Consider the following 20,341-nt stretch of genomic DNA (forward strand, 5'->3'; position numbering starts at 1 on the left):
TAACAGATATGTCATCTGCATAACCAATGGTTATAAATCCCTTATTGTTTAGGTGCTGCACCAAGTCATCAACTAGTAGGGACCATAGCAGTGGAGAAAGAACTCCTCCTTGCGGACATCCCTTTGCTGTTGTTACATTAAGTTCCGCTTGGCCTAACGCGGCTTTAATAATTCTGTGATTAAGCATTTGGCTTATCCAATGTGTTAATAAAGGGTTTGCACCTTTTTTCTCGAGTGCTGTTTCCATGGATTTGTAATTTGCGTTGTCGAAGGCTTCCTCTACGTCCATAAAAGAACAGAGGGCTATTTCGCTTTGATTTAGAGCCTTTTCTATTTTGACAACAAGTGTGTGCAGTGCTGTGACTGTGGATTTCCCTTTTTGGTAAGCAAATTGCAGCTTATGGAGGGGTTTTTTGAAGATTACTTCTTTTCTTAGATGGTATTCAAGTAGTTTTTCCATTGCCTTTAACATGAACGGCGATAGACTGATTGGTCTGTAAGATTTTGGAGAATCAGGGGGTTTGTTACCCCCCTTAGGAATAAATATTAACTTCACTTTCCTCCATATCTTTGGAATGACTCGGATCTGTTCCACAGTGCCTTTGGATAGAAGTGCTGGGAATATTCCATCCGGGCCTGGTGATTTAAAGGGTTTAAAGGAGTTAATTGCCCACTCTTTCAGTTGTAACCAAAGAAATTTATCTCACTCCACTCCAGCACTTACTGTCTCTTCACCAGCATTCCCCGCACATGTATGGGGAACGTTTATGTCCCTCATGGCCCCACTATAGCTACCGCTGAACTTTTTGACATCATTGGAGGTCTTGCAAACTATTTCACTCACCTAATACCAATTTGTACCCGATTTTAATGTCGTTAGATTCCCAAGTTTTATGGGTCTGAGACTCAAGCTCATCTAAATTATATCAATCAAAGCAAATGGTCAAAGAAGGTGTAACTCGATCAGTCATCCACATCCCTACCACTTTTATATAAACCGTTCGATGTAGCTACTTATCTGCCGTCTGCTTTTAAGCCAATCAAGAGATATTAGGAGGAGAAATTTGGGGCATTGAGCAAAAAGCTCAATTGTAATGGCCAAGTCTTCTACTAAACAAATGCATTTTTTTTTGTTGCCTTTGTTTGCCTGCCATCTTCATTTTATTTAACATCTCGGTTCTATTCATTTCTCTTAACCATCCTAACGAATAAATTCTCCTTTGTGCGTAATACCATGCCATTTTCGTAGCGAATCTCTTCCAGTTTGGTAACAGGCAGCAACTGGAAATTCTGCAAGATACCCACCAGTATAGCTTTTATCTCGAGCATAGCGAATTTTTGGCCTGCAGGCATGAAAAAAACAATCGCAGTCACGAATATCAATGTTTTTGATTTGTAGTTTGTTTTGTAATTAACTCACCAATGCAATTCCTTGATCCTCCGCTAAAGGGTACAAACGCAAACGGGTGACGATCTATACTATTTTCGGGCAGAAATCGATCTGGATCGAATCTCAAGGGATCCGGAAAGTGCCGCTCATCACGCATTATATCAAAAATGTGTATGTTAACTTCGGCACGTGCGGGCAATATCAAACCGTTGAGTTCCGTTTGTTGAGTGCAATGGCGGGCAATAAAGGGTACTGAAGGATAGAGACGTAGCGATTCTTTTATAACTCGATCCAAATATTCCAGCTTATTGAAGTCGAAAATGCTTAGGTTTGGCAAATCTGCAGAGCAAAAGAAGTTGGGGGAAAAGTATTTATTTTTGTAAAAGACGTCCATACACATTAACTTCATTTTGGGTCGTAGATAACGGATCTGTGTACCGTTTGTCTAGATCAGAGCCAAGGCGTATTCATAGAAAGTGAGTTCGCTAGAGTAACAACAACATTTAAATGTATTTTGTTTTTGCAATTTGGCAGTTGGATAGTCAACATTTCAATGAGATTGCAAACTAACAAATGAGACAACAACAAAGCAGCAGATCGCTGTTAACAATCCAACCAGCAAATCACACGAAAAAAACAACAAAACAGCTACATTAGCGAAGTTCACCTCCTGTGGAATCGCCTTGATTAGTTCATTTTCAAGTCATTTTGAAGGCCCCCGCGGTATGATTAGTTACCCTATCCTCTATTGCTCACCGGAATTCGCGACTTCGCGATAACATTTCTCCTGTATTTCTTGGTGTGCGGCCAAATTGACTAGCGTAAAAATGAGGCAAGTGGATGTCGTGTCGTAGCCTTCAAACATAAAAGTATTCACTTCATCGCAAATGCCTTGATGATCAATAACACCATTCGACTCGGCGTAGAAAAGTGTGTCCAACATAGCATGACGCTTACGCTTCCCCGTTTCATCGCTAAAAAAGTGCATAATTTATAAAAATTAGTGATTGCTTAGTAATTCATAGGAGTTTTCAATAGTGATATGAATGTACAGGGTCAGGCACTCGAGTGAAACCAATTAAAAAGGTCATCATTTAGTTTCGAAAACTACTTTTATTCAATTCAATGTAAAAAATGTGTCAAATTAATAAAAAATTAAGAGTCAATTTACTTTTGCGCGATATGATCACCTTTTGCCTTGACTATGGCCTTGAGACGGTCCAGAAAGGAATCGCAAGCTGCCCGAATGTGACTTACACGCATTTTGGCCCACTCACAATGGGTCGACAATGGCTTTTTTCAGCGCCTCGAGACTGGTGCATCTTTTACTTTGGACCTTGCTCTCCAAATGGTCCATCGCATTCGCGTCTGGTGAATTTGAGAGCCATTGTGTGGACGTTATGAAGTTCGGAACGTTGTTTTTTAGGCATTCTTGGTTCTCTCGAGCTTTGTGCGCCGGTGCCGAGACCTGTTGAAACGTTCATGGTCGGCCACCGAAATGTTTGTCTGCTCACGACTTCAAAGCAACTTCCAAAATACTTTCCCGATAATATTTCGCATTTACCTTGAGGGCAGGCTCGATGAAAACGATTGGAAAGCGCCCAACTGCGGTTACAGCGGCCCAAATCATTACCTGTGGCGGGTGCTACCTCCTGGTGGCCAATCGATGACTCAAACTCAAATAAACCCTATCGTTTTGGGAGTTTACGAATTGCTCAATTTGAAAAATTTTCTCGTAAGAAAACACAATGTTCGGAAATTGACCGCTTTCGGCCAAGCCAAGCAACTTCTTCGCTCTCTCAAGTCTGACTTGTTGCTGCTTTGGAGTGAGATCATGCCTTGTAAGGCTTGACTTTGAGATCATTTTTCAGTATGCGGCGGTTGCTACGGTCAGATATTTTCAGTTCTTTCGCCATTTGGTTGACACTTCGTCGGGAATTTCGCTCAAGTCGCTTCTTCACTTTTTGAATCATTTCACGTGACGTTGCAGGCTTTTGATGACCAACTCCATGACGTTTCGCGAGGCTACCAGTATTATTGTAACGAGTAATGGTGAGATAAACAAAAACTTTATTTACTTTAAGGTGCTCGAGCTCACGAACAATCCCTGGTTGTGATTTTCCAGCCAAATATAATGCAATCAAACTATTACGTTTGAAATCCATTACTGATTTTCTTTTTTCGCGTTTACAATCGGCAAAATGCTTCCGCGCGCTTGTAAACATTACTCTGGACTGTCATTTAGCCAACTAACAGACAGCTGAAGGCCGTGCATCAGCTGCGCGAACGGTTTGAAGTTGGTTACACTTCGAGTGGCGTACCCTGTATATTTTCCTTCCCCCAATCCTACTTGGCGTTTATATGGGACAGTTTTGAAAAAAAAAAACTACAGCAATACATTCACACTTTTTTACTAATACATTCACAATTCTTTCATTGTCTACGTCACTGCCTATGATTTTTCGAAGGCAGTAAATTTTTTTGCAAATGATTCGACGTACATACGTCACTGGCCGATTCGGCAACGTTTCGTTTTATGTAATTCGCAAAAGAATCGAAGTCAAGAGCAAGTAATTTGTACGATAGGGTTCCCTATTCTCCAGACTTGGCTTTCTCGGATCCCTCGGACTGCTATTTGTTCCACAATTTGAAGAAATGGCTGGCGGGAAAAATTTTTTATTCAAACGAGGCGGTGATTGCAGAAACGAATTGCTATTTTTCAGACTCGGACAAATCCTATTATTCGGAAGGGATCAACGAACTAGAATGATGTAGGAAGTGTATAAGCCTAAAAGAAGACTATGTTGAAAAATAAAAAAGGTTTATCTCAAAAAAATTAAGCAGTTTTTGTTTTTGCATGGACTTTTCAAAGGACCTTCGTAATGAAGGTTTTTTAAATGGAAGGCAAAAAAAATTTGTTTTTTAATGAAATTATATTTAAATTATGTTAGTTAGGAAATTAAAAAAAAAAAAAAATCGACCGAAAAATTAATTTTTTGCCTTCGATATCTCGATTTTAGTACCGTTATAATTAGCATCACTTTTTATGCTGTTTTTATCGAACATCGTTTTTATATATTTTTTAAGTGAAATGGTGTGTATTTAAATGAGCAAAAGACTTCACATCTTGAGCCTATTTGATCTAACCTTAAATTTTTACCCCAAATTCGACATATTTGTCAATTGAGAGTTCCCTAATTTCGTACGATAAACGGCATGGAGTAAACTATGGTGCGCTAGGCAGGCCTAGTTTACTGGGGCGGCAGCGCTTGGCCGGGAAAAACTCGAGTCATTCCGGTGGAACCGCCTGCATGGGAATGAGAGTCTATTGAGAGGCATGGAGTCTACTCAGTTTTAGTTCATTGCGATCGCCTTAAAGTTGCAACCATTCACGAATCACGAATCATCAGACACGAAATTCTATCGTTTGTATTTTTTCTTTTTTGTCATAACTTTACTGCCATTTGGGTATTGCCAGTTCAAATAAAAATCGATGTATCATACATACACCATGATTTCGAAAAAACAAAGGTGGCGTCGTCCGAAAACTGCGACTTTGTTCTTTGGGAATTTGACATTTGGGTGACATCGGTACAGAAAATGTATAAACCTTTCCGTACAAATTGATTCTATCATTCTTAACTTTTTCACTCTCTTTCGCTAATTATCCCTTTCCTTTTGTTTTGTTTATTTTTTGTACTGACGTCCCGGCCCTTGGGATGACACAATCTTGCATTCTGCCATTCTTATACTCACTTGTCGTCTTTGACAATTTGTCCACGGTGGAATTCTTCGCGTTTCTTTTTGATAATCATGCTGCTGAAGTCATGTGCCACCTTCAAGTGTTCGTAAAATGCTTTGTAATCACCAAATAAGTAGAATATCCAATCTATGTACATTACAGGGTTACAAAGACGGTTCACCATCGAATATTCTATGTTGTGTATGACTTTCCGGTATTCCTTGCTGCCGGGTATGTCGTCCAAAGAGACACCAAGCGCGGTTTCTGTGAGTTTGAGGCAAAGAAATCCCAGATTAATTAAAATTGTAATATTTTTTTCGAACAGATATGAAATTAAGTGACATCCCTGGTATACTGTGTTGTTCAGAGTGTACAACCTTGGTTTATGTCAGCCGGTCATGGTCCCTTTAGCTAATATTCCCCGATTTACATTTCACACGAAAACCCAAAAACGTATTCGATCTTATGACAGTTGAGTCACTTTTAATGGGAGGGCCCGAATTTATATCCGAGCGAAGGCAGCATTGCCCAAAAATGTACGAGATTTCACTGGTCAGAATATTTTTAGATCGTTTGACCGTATTAGAATCGTTGAACAAAAGCCAGGTTAGGTTGAGGTGGCTACCGACAATGTTGCCGGCGCACATGCGTCTGCAATTTGGTCATTTGTGATATCGTATATAATAGATTCAAAGCTCTTCTTTTTTAAGCCTATACATAGAGTTAAGTGCCATCAGCAGCTACTGTATCTTCTGCTTTCAATTCGTTGAAAGTCCCTGCATCCCAAGTACTATGTCTTCTCCTACATTGTGCAGAATAATCGGTCAGTAGTTGCCTGACCTGGCGCACACGCGTATTGACACCCATGTCACTGTTGACAGTTATTATTTCGAGGTTTTAAGATACTTCGTTTATCTAGGAGCCAGTATTAACTGCGCTAACAACGTCAGCCTTGAAATGCAACGAAGAATCTCTCTTGCCAGCAAATGCTACTTTGGATTAAGTATACAGTGAAGTGGTAAAGTCCTCTCTCGACGAACAAAACTAACACTTTACAAGACTCTTATCATGCCGGTCCTAACGTATGGCGAAGAAGCGAGGACGATGACAACATCCGATGAAGCGACGCTTGGAGAGTTTGAGAGAAAGATTCTGCGCAAGATTTTTGGACCTTTGCACGAGTCCACAGTGCAGCGAATAATGATCCAGCAGCTACGTTGACTGAGTCATGTCGTCCGAATGGATACAAACGCTCCGGCTCTGAAAGTATTCGATGCGGTGACAGCTGGTGGTAGCAGAGGAAGAGGAAGACCTCCTCTGCGTTGGAAAGATCAATTGAGCATTTACTTCGCTTCACTTGGTGCATCCAACTGGCGCCGGTTAGCATGAGAAAGATATGACTGGAGCGCTTTCTTAAACTCGGCCAAAGTCGCGTAAAGGGTTATCGCATCAATTCAGAAGAAAAAGAAGGTGCCTGACCTTTGTTCTGAAGCTCTTTTGATTTGCTAATGCTCACTACGTCATACAAACCTATAAAACCGAACTACTCTGCCAACCCGTTAAGGGGTCTGCGGGTAAAACCTTCTCTAATTTGAGACATACTGACTGACTTTTATTTCATTTTCATTTCATCGTCACTAGATAACTCCTCACTATACATAAGGGGAAGGCCACTATTCAACCAAGCACCTCCTCATTCACATACACCTTAAATCAGTACACCTAACACACTCGCCTTTTGATCAGAAATCAAATTTTCTTGGCTATAAGATGATTTCGACGAAAAACACTTGACATTTTCCATTTTCCGACTTTAGCAAGCTTTCAGTTATGAAAGCTTCAACACTAACAAAAGTGTAAGCCCATTGTGTGCTATAATAACAAAACCAACAATAAAATGTAACTTCTTACCACAAACACTATTCAAAGTGAATTCGGATATTACATTATTCAAGTTTACTATTTGTTCATCCTGTGAGTGCACCAATTTCACGAACTTTAAGCTTTCATTTCTACAAGTGAAAGTCCAAGAGTGGTCCATATCAAAATTATAGTCTTTTAAATGAAATTAGATTAACGTAAAACTTACTTGAAAACCTCAATAAAACTCTGTAAAATGTTAAAATGGAAAGCTGGCGTGAGTAGTTTGCGTCTGTTGTGCCAATGTTCGCCTGGAAAAATGACAGCAAAAGAGTGATTAGTTTGTGTAAGAATTAAAATTCTATAAATAAAAGCTGCGAAGTGATTTTCTGGTTTACCTGCACTCACAAGCAGTCCTTCACCCAAAAATGGACGCATTAAGTCATAGATAACGCCTTTCGTTATTAAAGTTTGACTTTGGAAAACTTCTTGTACATCTTCTGGACTCGTTATGGAGTAAACATAGCATTGGAGGAAACTCAATAAATAAGGTTTACCATTGGCACGGCGATAGAGGTCACGACACCAGTAGAAAATACCCTCTAAAATGAGAGGAGAAAAATTAATAAATCTGAATAAGGGATTAGAAAAAATAAAATATGGAAAATACGAATTGATTTCGTAGTGAACACAAGAAGAACACACAAAAAAAAAAGAAATTTCTTTCTTATGTTTAGAATATACCCACGACAGTTGTTGCTACAAGTCCACATGAAACAGGTTCGATCCAACAAAGGATTCCTGTTTCAGCGATTCAAGCGGCATACAAACGCTCCGGCTTTGAAAATATTCGATGCGGCACAGGCTGGTGGTAGCAGAGGAAGAGGAAGGCCCTTTCTGCATTGTAAAGATCAGGTGGAGGTGGACTTCGCTTCACTTGGTGTGTCCAAATGGCGCCGGTTAGCAGGAGAAGAATCGAGGCACGCTTTGTTAAACTCGGCCGAAATCGCGTAAGCGATTATTGCGCCAATCAAGAAAAAGAATATTTAACCCTCATTTCATAATCGCAGCAAAACCGCAGCAGGGTTGCTTTTACCCTTCTCTCCGAACTCTGCTACGGTTGAGTGCAATTCCTGCAACCAATGAATCGATCTTAATATCTTAAGACCTTGTCGGACCTTAAGGTATACAGAGTGGATCACAAGTTAGTGGGTCCAGGTTGTTGACGCTCAACAGTCACCATGCCCATGTTTGGGACACTTCCTATACACAATGCGTTCATTCACTCGCAAGAGATAAAAAAGAGCCTTTATTCGAGTTCAATGTTGTTGCAACCGGTTACATTACTCGATTAATGTTCGATGACAGACAACAGTTCCACGTGAACGGCCGAGCGTTAAGGAAAATGTTTATGCTACTACAACGACAACAACTCCAGTCCAGAAATCCACACCTGTGAGGGATTGCAACTGGAATATTCTAAACAGGTAGTAAAATACACTGAATTTCATAGGAGATCCAATACAGTAACTGAATCGTCGCTCTACTTTTCCATTCCAGCGCAAGTTTTCTATCATTTCATGTCCACAATGGGTTTCGAACGCGGAACTAACCGAAGTGTATTTATACCCGAAATCATTCAGCTACTGTGGAAAAGCAAACAAATATTAAAAAAAAAATCATACTCATTGATTCAACATCAAAGTTCAAAGTGATCAATACAAACAATTATAAATACATTCGAACATATTTCGGATCATTTTAATTAATGCCCATAGATTTTATTTTTATTGAATTTATAATCACATTTTGATTACGGTAGTCGATGATTTGTCGCCTTAAAAGCAATTACAAAAAAAAAACAAAAAAAACTATTACGGTATTTGTAGATAGTACTGAAAATAGGTAGGGATGTCATTATCCGCTTCGCTTGTTAAACTTATTGAGTAGTGCATTAGCCGATTAATGCATTAACTTTTCGTCTCACAGGTAATGAAATATATATACAGGGTGAACGATATGAAGTGTTACCTATTCAAAACACCATAACTTATTTGTGTGAAATTAGTTTTTATTGATTTCAAAGACAAAATTGTTCAAAAATGATTACAATTTTAACATATATTCACTTTAGCTCGATATGACCACCTTTTGCCTTGACTATAGCGTTCAAACGGTCAAAAAATGGGTTGCATGCTGCACGAATGTGATCTTCGAGGTATTTTTTCAGCGCATCCATACTGGCATATTTTTTAGTCCTCACCTTGCTCTCCAAAATGGACCAGATGGGATAGTCCATCGGATTTGCGTCTGGCGAATTCGAAAGCCATTGTGTGGACGAAATGGGGTGTGGAAGATGATTTTTTAACCATTCTTGGTTCACACGAGCTTTATGTGACGGTGCCGAGTCCTGTTGGAACGTCCATGGTCTACGACCGAAATGTTTGCGTGTCCACGGCTCTAAAGCAGCTTCTTAAACATTTTCCCGATAATAAGTCGCAATCACTTTGACACCAGACTCGATAAAAACGATTGTAGAGCGTCCATCAGCGGTCACTGCGGCGCAAACCATTACTTGCGATGGGAAATTGCTTCGAGTGGCCATACGTAGGCTCAAATTCTCGTATGAGCTTTCGGTCAAGTAAACACGATCGTTTTGAGTCTTTATGAACTGCTCAATTGGGAAATTTTTTTCATCGGAAAACACAATGTTAGGAAATTCGCCACGTTCGTACAAGCGCAACAACTCCTTTGCTCTCTCGCACCGAACTTTTTTTTGCTGGGGTGAAACATCGTGTGCTTTTTGGAACTTGTAAGCCTTGACCTTGAGCACATTTTTCAATATGCGTCGAATGCTGTCTTGCGATATTTTCAGTTCTTTGGCCATTTTTCTTCCACTTCGACGTGGATTTCGTTCAAGTCGAGCCTTCACTTTCCGAACCATTTCTGGCGTTGTTGCGGTTTTTTTTGGTCCACCTCCATAGCGTTTTGCAATGCTACCAGTATCATTGTAACGTTTTATAGTGCGATACACAAAACATTCTATTCACTTTGAGGTGACTGAGCTCACGAACAATGGCTGGTTGTGATTTTCCAGCCAAATATAACGCAATCACTCTATTACGTTTGAATTCCAGCACAGAAAAAAAAATTCAACAAAACTGAGACCCAAATGCTTTTGATGGCTAATAAACAATATATTGAACTGTCATTAGAACAATTCTGACGTTGATGTCATGAGCTGTTTTACAGATACAAACAGTGTGAAGTTGGTAACACTTCATATCGTTCACCCTGTATATATATATATGGTATATATATATAATTGGCGCGTACACCCTTTTTTGGGTGTTTGACTGAGCTCCTGCTCCTATTTGTGATGTTGTTCCACAAATGGAGGCACCTACAGTTTCAAGCCGACTCCGAACGGCAGATATTTTTATGAGGAGCTTTTTCATGGCAGAAATACACTCGGAGGTTTGTCATTGCTTTCCGAGGGGCGCCCGCTATTATAAAAATGTTTTTCTTAATTTTGGTGTTTTACCGAGATTCGAATCTACGTTCTCTCGGTGAATTCCGAATGGTAGTCACGCACCAACCCATTCGGCTACGGCGGCCATATGAATGTAATGAAATATACGTAACATAAATCACAAACTTTTGTTTGAAACTTTCCAAAAATTCTGTTTGGCTTCAAAGTTTTCTGCTCTCTACAGTCTGTGTCAGAAAAAAGAAACGACGATTATTCAGGAAGTATAAAAATATATATTATATTTAAAATTTTTTTAACATAAAAGTATGTACAAAACTACGAGTCGCAATCACTCAATAAGCAGTGTAGTCTTCATCGTTGTCGAGTATAGCCTGGCATCTTCTTCATGCTTTCTGCGTAGCTCGTCGACAAACAGGATTAGATTTTGTGAATTTGTCGCACGAGTTGCTTTAAATCATGGACTGGCCTTCCGGCAAGATGCGTTTTCATAGTTCCCCACACATTTTCAATGGGGTTGACGACTGGGCACTGGGAAGACCAGTCCAATACTGTGACGCTATTTTCTCTGTTTTGTTGTTTCTCAGTGAGTTTTTCTGAGAGCAGTGGTTTTGATGATGTGGGACGGTAGGATATGTTCGCCTCCTTCAGTCGTTTTCGTTCAGTTTTTAGTAAGAACTGATCGTGCTTGGCGTAGTCACAAAGAAGGGTCCCGTTTTAATATGCTTTTATTTTGTCGTCACTCGCTTTAAGCTGCGCTCGGAAAAGTCATCAACATTTTTGTACGTCTACCACTGATTGATTCCACATCACAACAAACTTTTTTGATTTTTTAATCACTTTTGCAGCCGCGGCGTAAGATAATTTCGGCTCTTTCGAATGCTTGCATAAAAATAACGCTTCAAAAACGCTTCGCGTACTTCTCACTCATTTTTGTTTGGTTGCGTTATCCGGAAAGTTTCCAACGACACTAACCTGAGTTAGCACTGGCGTCGTAGCTCTTGAGTGGGATTGTTATGCAGCAAAAATCAGAACGAAATATATCTTGAAGTTACAAGAAAAGAACCGGATCTTTTCTTCTGACACAAATTTTATCTTCAAAGGAAAATAGTCATTCTTCAAAAGTTAATATTTGCCTCCAGCGTTTAGAATTTGAATAATCGACCTTGAAAGCTAAAATAACAACCGTTATGTGTCAGAAATTTGGTTTGCGTTTAGAGGTTTATAATATCGGTCCATTTTGGCTTCAAGAAAGGTGTGGAAATACTCCATCAATATTAATATCGCTGTTTCTAAAGTTGAAAAGGAATATTTTAATTGAAAAATCATATTTTTAGGTGAAACTCGTTTTCAACCCAGCGGCTTTATTAACAAACAGAATTCTCGTATTTGGTGGTCGGAAAATCCATACGTCGCCATGTAGAAAGCGATGCATTAACAAAAGTTTGGACTGTTTGATCGATTTTGATCGAGCGTCATTTAGTAACCATTTTTTGTTTTCAGATAATGAGTTAAAGTTAACAGACATAGGCGACATTTGGTGTCATTAGGTTAGACTAGGTTATGGTGATAGTCGGTCTACACGACCAACTCACTTAGACCTACAGGTCCGTTGTGATACCACTGTGCTGCACGGGAACCCCATTTACCTTTCTTCGTGAAACCATTTTGCAGTTCTTATCAATCGCAAGATTGGTCCTATCTCCATGACAGAAAGGTCTGTAAGAGAATTGGGAAAAGTATTTACCTAGACAACCTGCTCTGATTTTAGCTAGGGCTGGACAATTGCAAAGGAAGTGCTCAACTGTTTCTTCCTCTTCCTCATCTCTGCAACTTCTGCAATATTCATGGGAGAAAACTCCTAGTCTCGAGGAATGCCTGCCAAAATGCCAGTGACCGGTTAAACAAGCCACAACCTTCGAGATATTATCTCTTGAGAGACTAAGCAATTCCTTTGTTCTTTTCTTGTTTATTTGCGGCCATAGTAGCCTAGCTGTTACACATGTATCTTCATCTCTCCATGACCTATTGGCCTCTTGGATAATGTTGTTTTTTTATTATTAGTTTACTCGTGGCCATGGGTATTACAATGGCACTTTAATGGTGGCATTAGAATAGCGCTGCATCAAGGGTGATAGATTACCAGGTTTGCTCTTTAACTATGGTGAAAAATAAAATTGTGAGGGGAACTTTGGCTACCACGTCACTTGGGGATTCGGCAGCCAAAAGGTGCACGATAATTTCACACACATAATCACACACTCGACCAAACACCTATTCAAAACAGGTGTTGTTCAGACGGCAACGAAGTGACATTCTGTTCATTTTTTTCGTACAAGTGACGATGACCCATCAGCTGATTTGGTCAGATTCGCTAAGAGTCGAATAACGGTTTGTTAAAGAGCTCACAGTTGAAATATTTTTACCATGGCCCTGCATGTTACACAACCAACCTTACATTCGATCTCTTGCTCACTGGCTACGAAAATCGAATAACGCGCCGAGTCTAGCAGCTGGTGTCAAATCCCATTAGACCATTTTTTGTAGGACGCTATTAATAAAATAAATTTTACATCACTAATCCAGACGATGCAAGAGTTGAAGCATGAAATCGAAGATGCGTGAGGCAGATGGATGCCGAGAATCATCAAAATGTACCGAAACATTGAAATATTATAAATTACTTTGGGGAAAATGAAGTCCATTATTTTTGCGTGCAAATGGTTTAAAATTGTTTTATGGTCGATCTTTAGCTCCTGGGCGATGCTACGACTACTAACATGCCGCTTAACTTCGATTATTTTTGCGATTTTATCGAAATTTTCCAGATTATCGACATCGATTATTAACATCAAAAATGTCTGAACGGAACCGACGAAGCGAAAATTGCACGTAATTAGCTGTTACAGTACGGTAGCATAGATAGATAGATATATGAATGAGGTTTGCACTTCGACCTCATGGTCTTTTGTGCCCTCTACTCATCGAGTACCTCATCCAAGCCCAGCTCCCTTATTAATCTCAGGACCCGTACCATAAACACGCGCCTGGCTAGCATTTTCGGTTTTATCAAAGCAAAATTGTGCAATGTACCAAATTTTCTCTTTGTTGACTTCACAACTGAATGGAACAAACAAAAAACTAGTTTGCCCATTTTCAATGCCAGCCTACTTCGGGCTCAGGGAAGCATTTGAACAAATTTTCGTTGTTGTTTGTATTTGAACATTTTTGTGTGTGGTGTCACAAAGTTATTATAATCACATTTTCACTACTTTTCTATTGCTATCTAATACATAGAACTCATAGTGCATACTCACCGGCACCCAGGCCTAACATGTCCAGATTGTTTCCAAAAATTGTGCGACCAGGCACGATATACACTTTGTCGGTCAACTTGGTGCCATCCACCGTTTTAAAATGCTTATGCGGACCCCTCAGATAATAATCTTTAATCAGATTTTTCAAATGTAAGCATAATCCTAAAATAAATGCGGAAAATATTATTATAAATATCAACATTGCTATTGCACGAATTGCACTGGTTTGCACGCCAACGGACTGTAAACTAAATTAATCTGAGCATTTAAAAACAATAATTCCATAATCACATTCTTTTCAGTAACACGAAAAAAATGCTTTTAAATTTTTAATTGATAGCGATTATATTTGATACATTAGGGAGGCACTTATTTTTTCGCTTGAGCGTCGAAATATTTATAGTGTTTTTTAATAAGAGGTGTTATTTTGATACTCAAAGAAAAAGGCTATTTTTTAATATAAATGATCGGATGTTTATCTCATTATAAAGAGGAAGGTATGCCGTTGATAGTGGAAAATAACATCAGGCGATTGATCGCCACGACCACGCTTATAGGACAATATCCTTTTCATGACATTTTTCCTAACCGAATTGCAAAAGCGGCTGCCCTGTGCCCTCGATCGCCTCACGAATTCCATCTTTGAGGTCTTAAATCGACCCTGGGCTGTTGGCGTAGACCTTCTCTTTCACGTAGCCGTAAAGAAAAAAGTCACAAGGTGTTAAATCACAAGATCTCGGTGGCCAATTGTGATCACCTCTTCGAGAGATAACACGGTCCGGAAACTTTTCCCGTAAAATATCAATGGTTTCGTTGCTTGTGTGGCACGTAGCGCCGTCTTGTTGAAAAGAAACGTTGTCCAGATCAATACCATTACCATCCAATTCCGGCCATAAAAAATCGTTAATCATATCTCGATAGCGCCATCCATTCACCATAACTGTTGCTCCAGCTTCATTTTCGAAAAAGTAAGGTCCAATGACTCCGCCAGACCATAAACCGCACCAAACAGTCACACGTTGAGGATAGAGAGGCTTTTCAACAATAACTCTTGCATTTTTTGAGCCCCAGATCCGACAATTTGGTTGTTGACGAAGCCACCGAGGTGGAAATGGGCCTCATCACTCAAGATGATTTTTCGATGCATGAAAATGCATATCAACGACCCAATCAGCAAAGACACGATGTTGTTGATGATCGGCCGGCTTGAGTTCTTGTGTTAACTGGACTTTATAAGCCTTAACACCCAAATCTTTGTTGCAAAATACGGTGTAATGACGTGTGTGGAATGCCTAATTCCAAAGAACGACGAGGAATGGACAAACCTGGGTTTTCTTCAACATTTTCGGCTACAACAGCAATATTTTCGGCTGTTCTTGAGCGACGTGCACGGGCTTTATTCTTCACATCACTAACTTGTCCCAATATCTCGAATTTTGTCACCAATTTCCATATTGCGGTCCGACAAGGCGTTTCACGATGACCCGAAAATGTTCGAGTTTTACGAACCGTCTCTGCCAAATTTACACCACTTTTATAGTGAATTTTAATAATCTCAATGCGTTGCTTAAGCGTATATCGTTTCATTTTTATTAATGGCGTAGTTTCTACTTGTCAAATGTCAAAAAATGACAGCTTCAAAAGTGACATCTACCGAAATAGCGGGCTATTCAAAAGAACACCTTTTATTGGAATACCCTTTAGTTAAATTTTTTTATAGAATATACTCAAAAGTATTTTTAAATTAACGCCAGTTGCCTTAGCCGAATGGATTTGCACGTGACTACCATTGGGTAGAATCCAGGTTCGAAACCCACTGTGGACATGAAATAACAAATGATAGAAAAAAGTATTTTTCAGTAGCGAAGAGTTCTTCGCCAGGCTATGGGAAGCCTCCAAGTGTATTACTTTCCGAGTGTTTTTCCAAGAAAAAGCTGCTCACAAAAAGACCATCTACCATTCGGAGGCGACGAAAAACCGCAGGTACCTGCATTTGTGTAACCAAATGAAATCGCACACAACAAATTGAAGGAGAAGCTCTGCCATACACCCAACAAAGCATGTGCACTTCAACCTCTATCTCTGCATCTTATCAAATAAAATCGCAAAATATGTTTGTTCGCTAATAACTGAGCTTAGAATGCTCCAATTTACACAGGGTTTTCTGTGTTTTCGCTAATCTCCACTTAAAGGTTCTTTTCATAATAAATATCAAACTTGCCAAAGGGGCATGTCTATAAGCCAAAATGTGTTAAAAAATCATAAAATTTATTTTCAAGCTGCAACAACTTAAAAATGATTCAACCGATTGGAATACTGATTTTTTTTACTATAAAACTCGGAGACGTTTACTAAGAATCTGCAATAATCAAACTCATCAATTATCTAATATTGGTATTAAAAATTGTAAAATAAAAGGCACATAATAAAAAGAAAATTGGTTTTTGTTGTTATTATTATTGTTGTAGCAGCATAAAAATTACCCACATAATTCTGGGGAATGCTGCTGCTGAAGTTACAGTCCTTGGATAGACCTGGGCTCGATGGCATTATACCTGCTCAACTGCAGAAATCTGCTGAGGTATCATGTTGTTGGCTTCTCCCTATCTACGCGAGCTGCATAGATAGGAGTTACATACCCAGATCTTGGAGGACTGTGAGAGTTACTCTTATACCCAAGGTAGGTAAAATCTCACATGCATCCGCTAAGGATTTCAGACCAATCAGTCTCTCCTCGTTCCTGCTGAAAACCCTTGAGAGGCTGATTGATCTGCATATAAGTTGTGAAATTCCTCGGGGGCGTTTATCGTACGCTCAACATGCCTACTGTAAAGGCAGATCGGTAGAGTTTGCCTTGCATACTATTGTGAAGGACATCGAGATGTTCCTCTATCAGAAGGAGTTCACTGTGTGCGCCTTCCGCGACGTTGAGAGGGCTTTTAACAATGTCGTTTCGGAGGCAATCACCAAGTCTCTGGTTAAACTAGGAGTCGGAATCGAACTTATTAGGCTTATCCACAAGATGCTTAGCGATAGAACGGTCGCGGCATAGTGGGGCGGTACCTCTCTCCGCCGGCAAGTGAACAGAGGCACTACTCTGGATTGTCGTACTTAACTTGCTGGAGGAGCTGGAGAGGAGGGGCTGCAAGATGATTGCTTATGCGGATTACATGGCACTTATTGCCAGAGATACTCTTATTTAGATACTCTGATGGAATCGATGCAGGGTTATTTGAATCTAGTTGTGAACTGGACCGTAAATTGCGGGCTTTCAATAAACCCTCTGAAGAGGGAGCTCGTCTTATTTATGTGGAAATATAAAATACCTAGAGTTTTTCTCTCCTCAATAGCGGGCGCTTCGTTGGTGCTTTCTGACAGGGTGAGGTACCTGAGACTTATCCTTAATAGAAGTCTAACCTGAAAGCCAAACATTGAAAAGAGAATAGGAAGGCAACAGTCACCTTGTATTGGAGAGGTGCTATCGGCAAAAGATGGGGCCTCTCGCCTGAAGTCACTTTTTGGCTTTATAACACGATTATAAAACCAATCTTGCTGTACGGAGTCCTTGTCTGGTGAAACTCACTAGAAAGGATGGCATTAGTTAAGAAGCTAGAGAGGATACAAAGGTCTGCCCTTGGAATCAGTAGCGCTGATTGTGGCACCCGTTGACATTGTTGGAAAAACTACCGCTGCACTACCGCCGCCGGGCCATAAGCTAGACTTAAGCTACTAACGCTCTAGCATTCTTAAAAATTTTGAGTTCATCCCCATGGTGCTGGATCATTGTACACCCACGCTAGGTCTGAGCGGATCTTTTTCTACTCATATTCCCTCAAGGGATGAGTGGGCGGGGTGTAACATTTGGTGGCAAGGCATGGCAAACATGTTCTCGGATGGCTTGAAGTTGGACGGAAAGGTTGGTGGGGGAGTATTCTGTGAGGAGCTCCCCAACAAGCTCAAATTCAGGCTTTCGGATCGCTGTAGGTTTTCCAAGCGGAGGTAGCCGCAATTAAAGAAGCAGTGTATTGGTTGCTCACTTCGGTACTGACATTCTCAATATATAAATCCGTTTTGTGAAGGTACCCCGCATGATATAGGGTGGGCCATGTAAAATTTGCTTTTTGAATCGGCTATAAAAAAGAAACTAATCAATATTTTTTCAAAGTTTTTTTTTTTTTTTTATTTTGAAGATTGAACGTTGTCATTTATGAATGAAAAATAATGTCGTTCAAATGACTGCCACGACTGGCTTTACAGTGGGCCATTCGATCAACTCAATTTTTAAGCACATTTTCGATTGTTTGAGCTCCAATTTCATGAATGGCAACTTCGATTTCGTGTTTTAAAGCATCAATCGTGTCTGGATGGTTCGCATAGCATTTGTCCTTAACGGTTACTATTTACTGTAACCGTGGAAGAAGAAGAAGACTCACCACTTTGGAAATAGGTTTTCAATATTTCCCAATTTTGTTCAAGCGTATAGCGTCCCATTTCGTAAATGTCAAACCTTTAAGTAAATTATGGACACATTTGACATGCCATTTGTGTTACCATTCTCAAAAAAATTGGTGCTTCAAAAAGCAAATGCTATATGGCCCACCTATTCACATGCCCTTTTAAACGCACTCACTTAACACCGCTCTCCCTCTGGACCTAACCCGTCGAAACAACAGGTTTCCTGGGCCTACTGTTAGATGAGTTAGACGATGACGATAGGTGATTACACCGCACTGTCAGATCTTAATGAAATGCTACAACAACAACAATGATTCCACGACAGTCGGTTCTACGTTACCGGAACGACCTGGATTTATATCCGGTCAAGGACTGTCACCCCACTAGCATTCCCCAAGTATTATGGGGAATGTTTATGCTGTTACAACAACAACATTTGATTTTTTTACTGAAACTAACTGTCCGCCACTCTACAGTCTTCAAAATATCGTGAGACTTTTGTGAAAGTTAAACAAAGCGATAGAGAAACCATCTAAAAGCCTTGTTCCGGTAACCTGATGCACACTTCGATAAACGATTGCAATATATCTATGCCTTGAAAATACTATTAAATAGTGAAAATCGCTTTATTGAGTCGAAAGTGGATACTATTTTGATTGAACGAAATAGATTTCGCCGGAAAAACTTTCTGTTTGTTTCCTTTTTTTAAGTTCTTATTATTTTCGAATGCACTTTGTCCATCCACTTTGTCTCTTGCATTCGTTGTTTTCCTTAAATTTAAAAAAAAATTAAACATTTTAAAAAACATTTGAAATTTTCTCAGCTGCTTGTATTACTCGACAAACTTCCTAGCCGTAAATGAGTTATGGTCACACTAGCCATTTACAGAGGCAAGCAATAACAACAATAATAGTTAAACTATTGCCACATATGGATATTTGTTGTATGTCATAAATGATGATAATTGCTTGTGACTGCGCTGTCTAATGCTAGAATATTCGTCCAACAAAATCCATCAGTCATCTTGCCAATGGGCAGTGCGCTATAGATTGAGAGGGTAGCTAAATGTTGGTTTGGGAAGAGGCAGCAATTGAAATGGGCAAAACGTTGATTGGTGACTGGCATTTGGAGATCGACGATCGGTAAGATGGATATGATCAATGACAATTGTGCAGTATCGCTTACCAAACAAGTCTATTTCTATGTTTGTCCCCTTACAAGCAGCCACAAGTAACCATATATGCGATGCGATGCTTGATAATGACAGGCTGAGTGCAGCTGAATTGTCGCAAGCTGATGCGAAGTTGTTTTTGTTGTCAGCTTGTAGTTGAATGCGTGTTAGGAAAGATCGGTGAACGGCGGCTGCTGCAGCTAATAATTTTCCCATAGTTGATGTTTGGCTGATGATGCGCACAAAACAGGCATTGCATTTTTCTACATTTTTTGCGTTTATCACAAGTTTGTATTTTTTATTGTAATTTATTTCTGGTTTCCTTTTTTTCTCTTCTGTTGCTCATTAAAGCTGCACGGAAAATTAATTCGTCTCAGAGCGTTAGCTACTTTTTTTTGCCGCGGTCGTTGGCTTTTGTGAAGAAAGAGAAAGAAGAGAAAAAAGACGTTCGTCTACTGGATCAAGCGGCTGGTAGATCAATCGTCTGGTTGTTCGAATGGCTGGTAGGTCGATCGTCTATTAGACCAATGGGTTGGTGGAACGATCGGATGTTGGTTCCATCAGCCAACTGATCAGTGGGTTTTGCTTTTTTGTACTGCGAATGTGCATCCAAAGTGCTGAATTAGAAATTGGCAGCTCTCAGGTGGCAATAGAACCACAATACCATCAACAACACCGCCACCGCCAACATCAGCAGTCAATAATAGCAGGACAAGGGTAACAGCAGCAGCAGCAGCAGCAGCATTGCTGGCACGTAATTCTGATTTTCCAACTAAAACTTTTCTACCGATTGGTCACTTTGGACTTTTACTCACTGCCCGCCACGCTGATGTTGCATGCAACAGTCGCACACGTGCAGTTCGTTGCTGTTTGTCGTCATTGTTGTTGTGTCATAATACTCGTTTTCCTTCTGCAT

At 39.9% G+C, this 20,341-nt stretch overlaps 1 protein-coding gene across 1 annotated transcript; it reads right to left on the reverse strand.

Moving 5' to 3' along the window:
• Positions 1 to 1,078: 1,078 nt before the first annotated feature.
• LOC128864830 (probable cytochrome P450 4ac1) lies at positions 1,079 to 20,341 on the reverse strand. The gene is made up of 9 exons (XM_054104588.1): positions 20,241 to 20,341; positions 13,800 to 14,047; positions 7,391 to 7,594; positions 7,222 to 7,303; positions 7,044 to 7,144; positions 5,147 to 5,396; positions 2,147 to 2,364; positions 1,421 to 1,729; positions 1,079 to 1,343 (listed from the first exon to the last, which is right to left on the reverse strand). The coding sequence occupies exons 1-9, from the start codon at positions 20,339 to 20,341 to the stop codon at positions 1,180 to 1,182; spliced, it is 1,677 nt and encodes a 558-aa protein (XP_053960563.1). The 3' UTR covers positions 1,079 to 1,179.

Source organism: Anastrepha ludens, chromosome 5 (genome assembly GCF_028408465.1).
Source record: "Anastrepha ludens isolate Willacy chromosome 5, idAnaLude1.1, whole genome shotgun sequence".
Lineage (NCBI taxonomy): Eukaryota > Metazoa > Arthropoda > Insecta > Diptera > Tephritidae > Anastrepha > Anastrepha ludens.

What these genes read in the sequence shown, in the direction of transcription:
- LOC128864830 (XM_054104588.1), bottom strand. Translation starts at nt 20,341, where the DNA reads ATGCAGAAGGAAAACGAGTATTATGACACAACAACAATGACGACAAAC. An exon ending in CAACATCAGCGTGGCGGGCA is followed by an intron (nt 14,048 to 20,240) that starts GTGAGTAAAAGT and finishes AGATTAATTTAG; the next exon opens with TTTACAGTCCGTTGGCGTGC. An exon ending in CACTTTGAATAGTGTTTGTG is followed by an intron (nt 5,397 to 7,043) that starts GTAAGAAGTTAC and finishes TCAAACTCACAG; the next exon opens with AAACCGCGCTTGGTGTCTCT.